The 15,372-nt window shown below is 66.0% G+C and overlaps 2 protein-coding genes across 5 annotated transcripts in view; one reads left to right on the top strand and one right to left on the bottom strand.

Annotated features, from left to right (window-relative positions):
- CDC42BPB (CDC42 binding protein kinase beta) overlaps nt 1–4,198 on the top strand; it is a 79,711-nt gene extending 75,513 nt beyond the window's left edge. Inside the window, exons 31-37 of the mRNA XM_081129623.1 lie at nt 506–603; nt 680–764; nt 879–996; nt 1,084–1,201; nt 1,726–1,831; nt 1,909–1,979; nt 2,922–4,198. Of these exons, the coding sequence (XP_080985749.1) occupies nt 506–603; nt 680–764; nt 879–996; nt 1,084–1,201; nt 1,726–1,831; nt 1,909–1,979; nt 2,922–3,053 (728 nt within the window). The 3' untranslated portion in view covers nt 3,054–4,198. The remainder of the gene's footprint in view (nt 1–505; nt 604–679; nt 765–878; nt 997–1,083; nt 1,202–1,725; nt 1,832–1,908; nt 1,980–2,921) is intronic.
- On the bottom strand, nt 4,190–14,770 carry AMN (amnion associated transmembrane protein). 4 transcript variants are annotated; one of them, XM_081129734.1, is made up of 12 exons: nt 14,685–14,770; nt 13,864–13,982; nt 13,710–13,754; nt 8,085–8,172; nt 7,758–7,975; nt 7,473–7,610; nt 7,293–7,401; nt 7,134–7,216; nt 6,775–6,952; nt 6,512–6,698; nt 6,091–6,172; nt 4,190–6,022 (listed from the first exon to the last, which is right to left on the bottom strand). In XM_081129734.1, the coding sequence occupies exons 1-12, from the start codon at nt 14,725–14,727 to the stop codon at nt 5,924–5,926; spliced, it is 1,389 nt and encodes a 462-aa protein (XP_080985860.1). In that variant the 5' UTR covers nt 14,728–14,770; the 3' UTR covers nt 4,190–5,923. The 4 variants fall into 4 exon arrangements, with proteins under 4 accessions (XP_080985860.1, XP_080985861.1, XP_080985862.1 ...); XM_081129735.1 differs by having other exon boundaries at nt 4,190–6,013; XM_081129736.1 differs by lacking the exon at nt 6,512–6,698.
- Nucleotides 14,771–15,372: the final 602 nt, after the last annotated feature.

The following is a 15,372-nucleotide window of genomic DNA, read 5'->3' as shown; positions in this document are numbered from 1 at the left end:
CCCCAGTGTTTGCTGGGGTGCAGATGGGCAGGATTGTCCCCCTGAGCTAAGCAGTGGTTTTGTGTGTTTAAATATTTACCCAGGAACCTGACGACTTAGCATATCCTATAGAAGGAATTTGCTTCACAAAACAGGACGTTGGGCCCCTCCCTGAATCTCAGATGTGTTGAGCCTAGAGTAGTAAGGTTCTGCATAGTATGAGAAAGCTGAATGCAAAGCTGACCTAAGGCCACCTTCAGATTGGTGCTGCAGCCTTTAAATGCTCCTTAGTCAGAGGGTGACAGTGAGGGGCCAACCTCGGGCTGTGCTGGTCGACCCCGGCAGGCTCACTTGAGTGGGCGTGGGTGTGTCTGCCGCCAGCTCCTTCATCAGCTAGGCCCGGCCTGTGCTGCCCAGTGCACCTTCCGGAGGCCGGGGACGGGGGCGCCTGGCCACTGCCCTCTGGTGGAAAGTGCCAGGCCCAGGCCACACTGCCTCCTCACCTGCTTTGCTCCGTCTGCACCAGGTTGCAGCCCCTCGCACGTCACGGTGTACAGTGAGTATGGAGTTGACGTCTTCGACGTGCACACCATGGAGTGGGTCCAGACCATCGGCCTGCGGAGGGTAAGGTCCGGGGTGGGTGACTTCCTCCCGCTGTGTGCCGGCTGCGTGGCTACCGTCCCTCTCTGGTCTTCAACAGATAAGACCCCTGAACTCGGAAGGCACCCTCAACCTGCTCAACTGTGAGCCTCCCCGCTTGATCTACTTCAAGAGCCAGTCCTCAGGTGAGCCTTTACCTGCATGCGGGGAGGCCTTCCTGCCGACTGCGCCCCTCGGTCCCTGTCCTCGCAGCACAGCGTGAGGGCCCCATGTAACTGGGTCCTGCTCCGCACCCGCAGGCACAGTTCTCAATATGCCCGACACCTCTGACAATAGCAAGAAGCAGATGCTGCGGACCCGGAGCAAGAGGCGGTTTGTCTTCAAGGTGCCAGAGGAGGAGAGGCTGCAGCAGCGGCGGTGAGAGCAGGAGCGGCCTTGCCGGGCGGCACAGTGTCAGAGCCAAGACTTTCTGTGTTTGGGAATCCAAAATATCTTCTTTTCCAGGGAGATGCTTAGAGACCCAGAATTGAGATCCAAAATGATATCCAACCCGACCAACTTCAACCACGTAGCCCACATGGGCCCGGGCGACGGAATGCAGGTGCTCATGGACCTGCCTCTGGTGAGCTCACCGGCCGCCCACCCCCCTCCCTCTCCCCTCAGCACACCTGCCATCACACCTGCCGCAGGGTGGGGCTCCCCCACCCCTGAGGGCCTTTCCTTGGCCATCTGGCGATCTGAGCAGACCTGGAGAGCCTGACCCACGGGCCGCAGGCGGAGTTCCCTGGGCGTTTCCCCCACAGGGCGTGTCCGAGTCCCCCTTTCTGCTGGCAGTGCCCACCAGGGGCACTTATATTTGTTTGGTGACTGTTAATGTTTTATGATAAAATTAGCGGTCAAAAGTGATTTCTAAATAACATGAGCAGGCAACATTCTTTTTCTTTTCACTTTAAAAAATGGGTTTTTATATGGGATTCACCTTGGTCTAAAATTACTATTGCCGACTCTTAGCTCAAAGCCTAGCTGAGGTTACTGTACAGAGCCTTCCCGGCCCAGCTCCCTCATCGAGGTCCTGTCCCTGGTGGTGGTCCCACCTGCGTGTCAGCTGGGACACCCCCTTGCTCACCTGCTGTTCTCTCTGCTCAGAGCGCTGTGCCCCCATCCCAGGAGGAGAGGCCCGGCCCGACTCCCACCAGCCTGGCCAGGCATCCCCCGCCCAAGAGCAAGCCCTACATCTCCTGGCCAACGTCAGGTACCGAGGCTTCAGGGGCGCAGGGTCTGGGAGGCTGGGGCTCCTTTCCCTGAGGTGACGGTGTCCTTGTGCCCTAGGGGGACCCGAGCCCGGCATGGCAGTGCCTCTGAGAAGCATGTCCGATCCCGATCAGGACTTTGACAAGGAGGTGAGGCCTGCTGATAACTGGGGTGCAGCCCACTTGGAGGAGAACCCAAGTGGCCCTGCTTTGAGGATTGGCTTTTCCATTTCTGGAAAAAAAAGAAAAGCTAGTGGACTCTCAGAAAGGACAGCATTGAATCTGTAGATCGTTTGGGGGAGTTGCCGTCTTAACACGTAGCCTTCCATCCATGGCCCTGGGCTGCTTCCCTCACATCTCTGCCTTTCAGCCACATTTTCTGGTTTCAGGAACAAACCTCTCACCTCCTGGGTTAGGTTTACTCCTAGCTGTGTTTTGTTCTTTTGGATGCTGCTGTAAGTGGAAGTAATTTCCTTTTCAGATTGTCCATTGCAGGTGTATAGAAATAGTGGTTTTTGGGTGTCGATCTGTAACCTGCGACTTTGCTGAATTTGTTCAGTTTTGTGTGAGATAGTGGGATTTTCATGTACAGCATCATGTCATCTGTGAACAGACACGGTTTCACTTCTTCCAACTTCAGTGTCTTGTGTTTTCTCGGCACATTGCTCTGGCTGGCCAGCGGCAGGGAGACAGGCAGCGGGCTCGTTAGTAATCTCTTAGGGGAAGCTCATCTCTCCCTGTGGGTGGGAAGGTGGCTGTGGACTTTCATGGACCATTCATCCTGTGGGAAGGTCTCTCTCCTCCTGGTGCACTTTTCACGGGTGTCCTGAGGCCTGGCTGCCGTGCTGCCTGTGTCTCACTGCACCGTAGCTCATTCCCCTCCGCAGTGTAATTATTACTAAGTCCTTGGTGGGCTGGGCTTGGTCTATGCTCTCACTAGCGAGCTTAAGGTCCAATGTGTGCTCATGACAAAGGAGAGAGCAGTTGCTGCCTCTGTCCCCCACAAACAGCACGTCAAGCTGGGGGTACGTCCCCCCAGTACCTGGGCCCAGGGCAGTGGGTTCTCATGCTCTCCCCCCTTTGTGTTCACAGCCAGATTCAGATTCTACCAAACACTCAACTCCATCCAACAGCTCCAACCCCAGCGGCCCGCCGAGCCCCAATTCCCCCCACAGGAGCCAGCTTCCCCTCGAGGGCCTGGAGCAGCCGGCCTACGACGCCTGAGGCCCACCCGGGTCCAGGGAGCCGGGCAGCTCCAACGCCAGTGCCAAGACAGAGCTGACCCTCCAGTGTTGCCGAAGGACATGTAGAGTCGACTTGTAGATAACGGAGACGAAGAAAATCTTTATTGTGATGTGATCCGTTTATGCTGAGTTGTTCAGGGCCCTGAACCAGACCCTTCGCCCGCACTGCTGAGGCGACACTGCTCCCTTTGCACACGAAGGCCCCCACCCAGCCACCCCGCCCAGAGCCAGCGGAGGAGGTGCCAGGCCACCAAGGTCGCTGCTCAGAGACCTTTGGGGAACACACAGCGAGGACGGCCGGCGACCAGCCTGTTCCCTCTCCCTAGAGCTTTCATAGGACCATAGGAGACGAGTAGGAAGTTGTGTCTTCCAGTGTCACTCGCTTGGAGGACAGGAAAGTGGAGGTTTGTCTGTGGCTCTCTTAGCCGTCGCGTGGTCCGCTGCAGAGGTCCTGCCGACCTCGTAGCCACGGACACAGGCCCCTCCTGAGGGACGCCTGCCCTGCCCTGGGTCCCCGTGTGTGTGAGCCCCTTCCGGTCACAACCACCAAGTGTCACCAGTATCTACTGTGAAGTCGGCTGTGCTGCTGCTTGTCCCCTCGCAGCTCTGTCTCCTCCATAGAAGCGGGTGTCAGGGTGCAGCCAGGCCCCAGGCCCCAGACCCCCGCCCCGCCCGGAACCCACCTGGAGCCCCTGGCTGGTACCCGTGTGGATCGTGTAAACTCGCGGACACTCCTGTACTGCCCCTCCTGCAGCGCCTGTATTTAATGCTCACCCTCCCTGTGTCCCGTGAGAGTGATGGGGTGGTGGCCTGTCCCGAGAGGCTGTGTGTGATTCCCTGGCCAGCACGCAGCTCGTGCTCTGCCCAGGACGGCTGTTCTCTGCTGGCCCCTGGCAGCGTCCGGGGAGAGCTGTTGGATACGTGCACTTACCTTGAGTCGGCACTGAGTGACGTGGGTACCACACCCAGCGCCTGCCCCCCCGCCCCCCGGGCCTTCTGCTGGGGCTGGCACCTGCTGGGGGTTCTGGTTTTTACTTTTTTAATGTAAGTCTGAGTCTTTGTAATTATTGAATCACCGTGAGAACATTTTTGAACAATTACCTGTCAATAAAGCAGAAGACAGCAGTTTAAAGTTCTTGGTGTTTGTCTGAATGTGCAACCTGTCACCCTGAGTGTGTCTGGGCCCCCCAGCAGGGCCACAGGCAGTGAGAGCCGTTCTGGTCGTTCTTCCGGGTGGCACAAAGGCACCTGTGCCCAGGGGGCAGGACTGCCTCCTGAACTGGGACCTCTCCCCTGCAAGGCGGCTTTAGGGGCCTTCTGGGGGAAGCTGCAGGGGCGCACCTCCCAGCCCAGAACAGCAGAGAACCCTGTCCACGCGCAGGCACGCTGGCCCCTCAGCAGCACGGGGACAGGTGGGGGCAGGCCAGAGTTACGGGGTGCCTGAGCCAGGGTGCTGGGCACAACCACACTGGGGCTCTGGCCCTGGAGGGTCTGTTTCCCCGAGGGCAGGGAGCGGCCCGTGGGGAGGTGGGTTGTATGCCCTGTGAGGCCCCAGGGAGTGCTTGGGGACACAAGGGCAGCGACAGGCCCTACGAGAGGGTGGCCAGCATAGGGCTCTGTCATCCTACAGCAATGGCAGCCTCCCAGGCCGTCCCTTAGGACCCAGGCCCGTCTCACTCTGGGGTCTCCTTGCTCACAGTGGGGAAGAAGTGGGACACACTGTGGGAGCGCTGGCTGCAGAGTTCTTCCCAAAGGGGTTTACACCCCAACTGCTCCCACTGTCTTGACGAGTCACCCACCCCTGACCTCCCAGGGCCAGGCTGCAGTCTTCCTAGCCGGGCATCAGAGCAGCCAGGGCAACGGAGAAATGAGCGGGGCCAAGCGCTGGCAAGTGGCCGGAGGGGCAGTGGGCAGCCAGGCTTCGGTCAGGTTAGCTCCTGGCCCCTGGTGTGACATCTGCCACACGAGGCCCGGGCACCTGTCAGGGTCTGAAACGGGTGCCAAGTGTCAGCCATTTACAAAAAATGGATCGTTAGCCACTACAGCAGAGAGTGGGCGCAGACACGGGAGCGCAGCACAGCACAGGGCCACCAACCGCGCGTGGGGCAGCCACAGCCTCTAATCCAGGGCCAGACGCCTGCAGTTCTCAGGGCTGGGGGTTCCCAGCCCAGGTGCTGGTTTCACAGGAAGGTCACCTGGCACAGTTTCACACACCGCCGAGCCCCTGCTGCTCCGGGGGCCGGGTGGGTGTCCTGAGTCACCCCCAGGGTGGGAGGGCAAGGCCTGGCCTCGCAGAGACAGACACCAAACTCCCCACCCGGCAGGCGGCCACCTGACCCCGAGAAGGAATCGGGCTACCTCCCTGCAGGACAGCGTCCCTGGGACCCCCCTCTGGTCAGCACATCCGCCTGACTGTCCGGGCGCTGCCCGGCGCTTGTCATGACAGGACGGGGGGCGGGCTGCCCGCCCCCTTCACCCTCACTGGGGCCTCAACCTCCCCGCTCCAGTGCCCCCGCTTTCGCTTGGGGGTCGCTGGTGCCTTCACTGGACGCTCCAGCAGCAGGGGCAGCCCCTGCCGAGTTCTGGGTGCGGCTTCGACAGGGAGCCTCTGGCCACCCACAGGCGGTGCTGGGCCCGGGCGCGGCGGGCTCTGAGGACCACCCTTCACCACGGGCGCTCCCGCCGGCGGGGCGCAGCCGGCAGCGTATCCACGGAGGGCAGGTGCAGGAAACCCCTTTATTGGGGAGGCCACCCTGTGCTTGGCTGGCAGTGGGCAGAGGGGTGCGGGGTCCCGCGTGCTGTGACCGGCACACGCGGCCGGGTGCCCCGGGCAGGGGCGGGGAGGGACGCTCAGGCCTCGGCCTCGGAAAACAGCGGGTTCACGAAGCAGCTCTGGCTGGTGCTCCTGGCGTCCGCCTGCGGGGCCGGGGGCTGCGGGGGCTGCGGGGTCTCGGCGTCAGGGCGCGTCGGGCGCCAAGCCCCGCTGCGGGGAGCCCCCCCCCCCCGCGGCCGCTCACCTGCTCCTCGGAGCCCGCCCCGTCGAACACCGGGTTGTGGAAGCCCAGGGACGCCCCGGCCGCCTCGTCGCGCCGCCTCCACCTGGGGGTGGGAACTCCCGTGAGCCCCGCCCCCGCCCCGCACACCTGAGCCTCGGCCCAGCACACAAGTCTCCCCGCCCCGCACACCTAAGTCCGCCCCGCACCCCTGAGCCCGGGCCCCGCACACCTGAGCCCCGCCCCGCACCCCTGAGTCTCCCCGCCCCGCACCCCTGAGCCCCGCCCCGCACACCTGAGTCTCCCCGCCCCGCACCCCTGAGCCCCGCCCCGCACCCCTGAGCCCCGCCCCGCACCCCTGAGTCTCCCCGCCCCGCACCCCTGAGCCCCGCCCCGCACCCCTGAGTCTCCCCGCCCCGCACCCCTGAGCCCCCGCCCCGCACACCTGAGCCTCCCCGCGCGGTGCAGCAACAGCGCCCCCGCCGGCAGCACGAGCAGCAACAGGAGCAGCGCGGCCGCCACGCCGCCCACCAGCCCCGCGCGCGAAGGTTGGTGCAGACCCGCCGCCGAACCGCCCCCGACGGGCGCGCCCGACTCCCGGAGGGTGGCCGACAGGACCCCGAGGGCCTCCCCTGCACGGAGACGGGGCTCAGTCTCCCCCGGGCGGGGCGGGGGGGGCGGGGCGGGGCGGGGCGGGGGCGCGGTTACCGTGCTCGGCCACGTCCTCCAGGAGGGCCCGGGCCAGACGCCCCGCGCCGCCCGCCTCGGGCGCCGCCTCCCGCAGCACCACCTGGATCTCCGTGTCGGGCTCCGCGCCGGGGGCCTCGCGGGTCAGCGGCGGGCGCGGCACCTTGGACACGGCCACCTGCAGCCGCCGGTACTGGGGCTGGGGAGGGGGACGGGTTGGCCGGAGCTCGGGCCCGGGGCTGCGGGACGTCGGGGGTGGTGACGGGCGGTGGACAGTGGGCGGAGAGTGGACGCGCCCACGAGCGGGTGGAGCGGGGGCCCCGGCGGGGGAGGCTCCGCGCGGGGCTCGGGGGCGGGGGCCGGGGGGCGCGGCCGGTTACCAAGGTCAGGAAGTCGCGCAGCAGCCGCGCTCGGTACTTCTCCAGGTCAAAGGCGGGGCCGTGGGCCAGCGACACGATGGCTCCTGCGAGGGGAGTGGGGTCAGCGCCCGGGCCCGGGGCCGGGGCCCCCCGCAAGCAGGGCGCGGCCGGGACGCTTACCGCAGAGCCCGCAGCACTGCCCCTCGGGCCGCAGGGCATCGCGGCAGGCGGCCGGGGGACAGCGGCCGCCCAGGGGCCGGAGCAGGGCCGCGCAGACCCAGGGCTGCACCTGCGGCGGGAGGCGGGTCAGCGCGGGGGGGGCGGGCCCGCGGCCGGAGCCCCGCCGCCCGCCGCGCTCACCTCCGCGTTGCCGCAGACGCAGCCCGACGGGTCGGCGCAGGGCTCGGGGCCCACGCTGAGCGCGCCCGGCCCGTGGAAGCGCAGGCGGCCCGCGCGGGACGCCAGGAAAGCGGCCAGGTCCTCGTTCCGCGTGAACTTCTGCGGGGGCCGCGTCACCAGCGGACCCAGGGCGGGGGGACATCGTCGGAGCGCGCAGAGCGCACGCGTCCAGGGCGCAGGGGCGGGAGGCGCCCGAGTCCCCCGAGTCCCCCCGAGTCCCCGCCGCGCCCCCCGCGCCCCGCTCACCTGGCCCAGAGCCCAGACGCTGCCCACGCGCAGGGTGCGGGCGCCCAGGCCCAGCCCCACCCTGAAGGACACGTCGGGGGGGAAGACGACGTCGTCGTGGCGACAGGGCACCCGCTCGGCGTCCACGGAGAAGAGGCCGCGCGCCGCGTCCCCGGAGCGCCACCAGCGCGGGTCGAGCCAGGAGAAGCGGTCGGGGTCCAGGAAGAGCGCGGGGCCGCCTGGACCGGCGGACACGCGTCCACCCCGGCCCCGCGCGGACCGGCCCCGCCCGCCGCCCCCAGAGCCCTTCGCGCAGGCCCCCCCCCCCGCCCGGCGCCGCCGTCTCACCCGCGCTGCAGTCGGGGTCCCCGCCGGCGTCCGCGGCGCTGAATCCCGCGCCCGGGGCCAGGACGAGCTCCCCGTCCCGCGGCAGGAGCTGCAAGAAGCGCGGACTGAGGGGCCGGGGGCGCGGCGGGGGGCCGGGGGTGCGGCCCGAGCCCGGCCGAGGGTCACGGCGGCCGGAGGGGCAGGGCCAGGGCCTGGGATGGCGGAGAGTCTGGGGCAGGACGACTGCCGGGGCCACTGCCCCCCCCCGCACCCCTGAGAAACGGTAGGAGCCCAGGGCTCGCGGGTTCCGGGACCCCAGCCGCTGGGCAGCGGCTCTGAGCCGCGAGGGGGGAAGGGTCGCCGAGATCGCGGGGGGGGGGCGCTTGGAGTCCCCCGTCTCCCGTCCAGCCTGGGCTCGGTGGTGGCAGCCCATTCAGGACACAACCCAAGGCCTCAGGTGTCAGGAGATACAGCAGCAGCGAGGCCGGAGCGGGACTGACCCGCCCCCCTCCCCTCCCCTCCCCTCCCCTCCCCTCCCCTCCCCTCCCCTCCCCTCCCCTCCCCTCCCCTCCCCCCTCCCCTCCCCTCCCCCCTCCCCCCTCCCCTCCCCTCCCCCCTCCCCTCCCCTCCCCCCTCCCCTCCCCCCTCCCCTCCCCCCTCCCCTCCCCCCTCCCCTCCCCCCTCCCCTCCCCCCTCCCCTCCCCCCTCCCCTCCCCCCTCCCCCCTCCCCTCCCCTCCCCTCCCCTCCCCTCCCCTCCCCTCCCCTCCGGGCCCCAAGAGTCGCCCCTCCTCCCGTTGATCCTCCTGGGGCTGGAGGTGAGGGCTGAGCAGGGGACGTCTCAGCGCAGGGACCATGAGGGCTCAGCCTCCTGACCCAACTTGTGGGCAGGGCCTGCTCTTCAGCTGTCCCCAAGCACTGACCGCGAAGCTGACCCCTGTGGGATGTGAGGCCACAGGCCAACTGCCTCCCACCGGAGGGTGCGACCCTGGGACAGCAGGCCGGCCCCACCCGCAGGAGCCAGGGCGAGCCTTGGGGCACAGGGGCCTGGTGTGCCTCAGGACAGGGGCGGTGTTAGCAGTGTGACCCATCAACTCATTTTTGTAAAGAACCAAAGAGAAAAGTATAAATAAATGAAGAAAAACGTGACACTTGAAAGGAAGAGCACAAGAGGCGAGGTAAACACGAGTATGGATCCAGCGAGGTGGGCGCTGCTCTTAAGGAACTTTCCAGAAGGAGCAGGAAAGGACTGGGAGAAAAACCAGGAGAGAGGCGGGATCACGATCGAAGGGTCAAAATTCAGATACAAGGGGTGGGGGAGAGGAATTATTTTTTAAAAATTCTCACCTGAGAATATTTTTTCCATTGATTTTTAGAGAGGGAGGGAGGGAGGGAGGGAGGGAGGGAGGGAGGGAGGGAGGGAGGGAGGGAGGGAGGAACATCAATGTGGGAGAGACACATGGATGGGTTGCCTCCCACACACGCCCTGACCAGGGCCAGGGATCGAGCCTGCAACCCAGGTACTAGCCCTTGACCGGAATCAAACCGGGACCCTTCAGTCCGTGGCCGATGCCCTAACCAATGAGCCCAACTGACTGGGGCAAAGGGAGGGTCTTTGAAGAAACAGCAAAGGCGGATTTTCCAGACTTGAAGAAAGCCGGGAAACTTCAGGTGGAAAGGCCTCACTGAGTGCCTGGGGGCATGAGGAGTCACATCTGGGCATGCATCAGGCAGCGAGCTGCTGAGCACCAAAGACACAGAGAACGCTCTAAGAGCTTCAGAGAGAAAGAACAGGTCACCCAGGAAAGAAAATCCGTTTCCGAAATCAGTTTCTCAGCAACAACAATGGGCTCAAAGACAATAGAAGAATATTTTATATATTATAGGAAAAGAACTTTTCATCTAGAACTTTATATCCAGACAAACTTCCATTCAAATGCAAGAGCATAATAAAAATGCCCTCAGCCTAAGAGACATTACAAGGATTGCAACACAGAGACCCATCCTGACAACAGGCCTGGAGAAGGTAAGAAGGAAGGAATCCAGAGGCCATGAAGAGATGCGAGAAATAAGGGTGATGAGATGCTTTGGTAAAGTTTATTATATATATATATATTTTAAAGCTAGGACTAGCCTGGCTGGTGTGGCTCAGTTGGTTGAACCCGTTCCCATGCACCAAGAGGTCACAGGTTTGATTCCGGGTCAGGGCACATGCCCAGGTTGCAGCCTCCATCCCCAGTGGGAGGCAGCCGATTGATGTTTCTTGTTCTCTCTCTCTAAAATCAATAAAAACATATTCTTAAAAATTTTAAGTCAGGACTAAAATGTGATGGGGAAGGGAGAGACCCAAAGGACAGGGCTACACTACAGAACTTGCCTGTCAAGGGAAGAAACAGATATTGAAAAGCTGGAGAAATCAAAAGGACCACCAAACTTGAGAACTTACATGAAATCTACCAATTTTTAGAAAAATTTAAAATGTCAAAATTGACACAAGAAGCAATAGAGAATTTCAATAGGCTGGCAAACATTAAAGAAATTAAAATGTTAGTCAAAAGACCTCTTATTTTCAAACTCCCCAGTCCAAATGTTTTTACAGGCAAAGTATACCACGCTCTCAATTAATTTCTTCTTACAGAAGGGGTTCTGGAAAACAGAAAAAAGGACTGGAAATTGGCCAGCCCATTTTATGAGGCCAGGGCGATCTTGATTCCAAAACCGGATGGACACTCCAAGATAGGAAAACTTATATGCTCATGTACTTATAACTGCAAATGCCAAAATCCCAAATAAAGTATTAGCTGACTGGAGGCAACAGTGTATTTTAAAAATACATGGTGGTGCCCAGCCAGGCATGGCTCAGTGGTTGAGCATCGACCTAGGATCCAGAAGGTTGGGGTTCAATTCCTGGTCAGGGCACATGCCCGGGTTGCGGGCTTGATCCCCAGTCGGGGGGTGTGCAGGAGGCAGCCGATCAATGACTCTCATCATGGATGTTTCTCCCTCTCTCCTTACCTCTCTCTCTCCCCCCCCCCTCTCCCCCTTCCTCTCTCTGACATCAATAAAGACCTACTTTAAAAAACAAACAAACAAGAGCCCCGGTGCCCCAGCAGATGGCAGTGGAGGGTCAATGGGGATGTTATGCCAGAGGGAAGTCAGCGTGAAGAGGCCGCTCTGACCTGCACCTGCAGGATGGTGCCAGGAGGACAGTGTTGCAAGGATTGTTCAACCTCGGAAAACCTCATTAACCCGCTAAACAAAGGAGGGGAGAAGATCACATCTCCACCTATGCAGGAACACACACACACACACACACGAAACTGGAAAAGTCCAACAACCTATACATGATTTTTTAAAAACTACTAGCAAACTCGCCCTGGCCGGGTAGCTCCGTAGGTTAGAACATCGAACCCCATCCCGATAGGAGGTTGCGGGTTTGATCCTTGGTCAGGGCACATACAAGAATCAACCACCGGGTGCAAAAGCCAGCGGAACACCAGGTCTGTCTGTCTGTCTGTCTGCCTCTCTCTTTCTCTCTCTCTCATCAATAAAAACATACTTTAAAAAAAGAACTCGCCGGGCCTGCAGGGCTCAGTGGTTGAGCATCGACCTAGGATCCAGGAGATCCCCAGTCAGGGCACATGCCCGGCTTTCGGGCTCCACCCCCAGCAAGGGGCGCGCAGGAGGCAGCGGATCAGTGACCCTCTCTCCTCGTTGATGTTTCTCTCTCCCCCTCTCCCTTCCTCTCTCTGAGATCAATAAAAACATAAAAATAACAAAAACACCTCCATGGGCGCCACTTTAAAATTCTAGTGAACAGTTTCACTGATGAGCGATCCGAAATATTTGGAGAGATGGAAATGAAGAGCCCACAGAGCGCGGGCAGCGCGGTTGCGGGGGGCCTGGCGGAGGCTGCGGGGGCCTGGCGGAGGCTGCGGGGGCCTGGGAGCCCCGCGGCCCCGGGCTCTGGGGGCGGCAGGCGGGCAGCCGCACAGCCGGGAGCGAGGCCTGGAGGGGGCGCCCGAGCTGGGCCGGGTCCCAGGAGAACAGAGCCGGTGGGACGCCGGCGCCGACTCCAGCGGCCCGAGGGCAGGACGGGGACCGGACGCGGGACGTCCCGGCGGTGACGGGCCGGGCGGGAGACTCCCAGGCCCAGGAACTGTCCCGAGGCCGCGGCTGCGCGTGGTCATAACGCGGCTTCTGCCCGGAGGGGGCGGCGCGGGGCGCAGAGTTCACGGCGGGAGGCGACAGTGCGCGGCGGGTACAAAGGGGGAGTTTCCCCCCCAAAGGAAACCTGGGCGAAGGGGGCTCAGGAGGAGGGAAACCCCAGGGAGAGACGCCCCAAACCCGGGAAACACAAACTACAAGGCGGGCGTGGCCGCGCCAGGGCGACTCTGGCTGCAGGACCGCGCCGAGCGCTGGGGTCCCGAGGGGGCCCCCCAGGGCGGCCGAGGCGGGGGGTCCGTGCGCCCCCCGCCGGTGGGGACTCCCCTGGGGCCCTGGACTGTGCCCACCCGGGTGCCCCGGTGGAGGGGTCTTTCCCTTGGGGCCGAGGCCGCCGCCCCGCTCCCGCTCCCGCTCCCGCTCCCGCTCCCGCTCCCCCCTCCCCGCTCCCCGCTCCCGCTCCCGCTCCCCCTCCCGCTCCCGCTCCCCCTCCCCGCTCCCGCTCCCGCTCCCCCTCCCGCTCCCCCTTCCCGCTCCCGCTCCCGCTCCCCGCTCCCGCTCCCCCTCCCCGCTCCCGCTCCCGCTCCCGCTCCCCCTCCCGCTCCCCGCTCCCGCTCCCGCTCCCGCTCCCGCTCCCCGCTCCCGCTCCCCCTCCCCGCTCCCGCTCCCGCTCCCGCTCCCCCTCCCGCTCCCCGCTCCCGCTCCCGCTCCCCCTCCCGCTCCCGCTCCCCCGCTCCCGCTCCCCGCTCCCCCTCCCGCTCCCCGCTCCCGCTCCCGCTCCCGCTCCCCCTCCCGCTCCCGCTCCCCCGCTCCCCCTCCCGCTCCCCCTCCCCGCTCCCGCTCCCGCTCCCGCTCCCGCTCCCCCTCCCGCTCCCGCTCCCCCGCTCCCGCTCCCGCTCCCGCTCCCCCTCCCCGCTCCCGCTCCCGCTCCCCCTCCCCGCTCCCCCTCCCCGCTCCCGCTCCCGCTCCCGCTCCCGCTCCCCCTCCCCGCTCCCCCTCCCCGCTCCCGCTCCCGCTCCCGCTCCCCGCTCCCGCTCCCGCTCCCCCTCCCCGCTCCCGCTCCCGCTCCCGCTCCCGCTCCCGCTCCCCCTCCCGCTCCCCCTCCCCGCTCCCGCTCCCGCTCCCGCTCCCGCTCCCGCTCCCGCTCCCCCTCCCCGCTCCCGCTCCCCGCTCCCGCTCCCGCTCCCGCTCCCCCTCCCCGCTCCCCCTCCCCGCTCCCGCTCCCGCTCCCGCTCCCGCTCCCCCTCCCGCTCCCGCTCCCCCGCTCCCGCTCCCGCTCCCGCTCCCCCTCCCCGCTCCCGCTCCCGCTCCCCCTCCCCGCTCCCCCTCCCCGCTCCCGCTCCCGCTCCCGCTCCCCCTCCCCCTCCCCGCTCCCCCTCCCGCTCCCGCTCCCGCTCCCCCTCCCCGCTCCCGCTCCCGCTCCCGCTCCCCCTCCCGCTCCCCCTCCCGCTCCCCCTCCCCGCGCGGGGCGCCGCTGCCCTCACCACGCTCGCGACGCTGTGAGCGCCTCGCACCAGGACGGACGCCATCTGCCGGGAGAAGCGGCGTCAGCGGCCGACCCCACCGGCCCCCAGCCCCGGACCACGCGGGCCCGAGGTCCGAGGCCCCGCCCCCAGCCCCGGTTGGGGCTCCGGGCACCTTGTCAGCGGGGAACTCGACGGCGGCGCCCGCGCACGGGGTCCGGTTCTGGCTCCAGTTCTCCGCCGTATCGAAGTCGGTGTTGGGGACCCAGATTTTGTAGGCGGCCTGGGTCAGCACTGGGGAGGGGGGACAGTGCTCGCCGGCCGGCTGGCAGCCGGGTTCCTGCCTGGACGTCCGGGGGGAGGGCGACCTCCCTGACCAGGCGCTCGCCCCTCCCCGCATCGGATCAGACCCGGGCGCGCTCTGACGAACTCCTATTGGATCTGCAGAGCCCGCTCAGACGTGCCCTCCTCCAGGACGCCCCGCCCCCCAGCTTTGCTCTGCGCCGCGACCACCGAGGGCCCAGGAGAACGGAGCACAGGAAGGCCTGGGGCTGGCAGGGCCCGGCCAGCGGCCAGCGGCCAGCGGCCAGCGGCCAGCGGCCAGCGGCCAGGAGGGCTCTGAGCCGGAGCCGGGACTTCGGAGGGGACAGGGACGGGGCTGCAGTTTTTAACGCTCCCGGCGCTGGGCGGGTACCGGAGACACGCGCCGCCCGGTGCGATGTGGGAGGGCCCGCGGCGCCCTGGGGCGGGGAAACTGAGGCCGGCCGCGGAGACTCCGGGGCGCAGCCGCAGCTTCCCGCCCCCAGGGGGCGCCCCGGGGCAGGAGCGCGGCCGGGGCGGGTCTGGCCCGCACCTCGCCCTCCGCGCCGCGGCCGGGGCTGCGCTGGTGGGACCCGGGCCGCCCGCCCCTCGGGGACCTTGGCCCGCCGCGTCCGGAGGGTCCTCTGCTCGCCCCGCGCCCCGCGCCCCGCGCCCCGCGCCCCCCCCCGCGCCTACCGCTCAGGTGCAGCCACAGCAGCAGGGGGCCCAGCGCGCCCATCGCCTCGGGCTCTGCGGCCGCCGCCCAGGACTTTGCCCCCGGAGCCCGCGTGACCGGGAGGTGGGGGCCCCCCCGACGGTTACGCGTTGACCTCCGGACCCGCCCGCCGGGTCTTCAGGCTCCTCGGGGCGCCGGCTGGGCGTCGGTCCCGCGCACACCCCGCCCTCCAGGGCCTGAGGACGCGGTGCCAGGGGGCCGGCTCCTCGGGACGCACCTGCCCCAGGACGCGGGTGCGCGGGGCCACCGGCCGCCTCGGGGCCCTTCTCTGCCCCGGGTGCGGCTGCGTCGGCGCCTGACCTGCCCGCCTGCTGGGGCTACGTGTCCACTCCACAGGGCCCCCCTCGGGGCCTGGCGGGGCCCGTGCCGCGAGTGGACCTGTGGGGACGGTGGGATGGAGGAGTGTCCAGGGGGACGGCGGAGTGAAGAAGGGTGATCGGATGGACGGACAGTTGACGAGTGAAAGACAAGAGTACATGTGGGATGTGCGGGGATGGCTGCGTGGACAGGCGCGGGGGTGGCTGTGCGTGGACAGGCGCGGGGGTGGCTGTGCGTGGACAGGCGCGGGGGTGGCTGCGTGGACAGGCGCGGGGGTGGGCGCGTGGACAGGCGCGGGGATGGCTGTGCGTGGACAGGCGCGGGGATGGC

Source organism: Miniopterus schreibersii (assembly GCF_964146895.1).
Source record: "Miniopterus schreibersii genome assembly, chromosome: 1".
Taxonomy (NCBI): Eukaryota; Metazoa; Chordata; class Mammalia; order Chiroptera; family Miniopteridae; genus Miniopterus; species Miniopterus schreibersii.
This window is presented reverse-complemented; position numbering and strand designations above follow the sequence as displayed.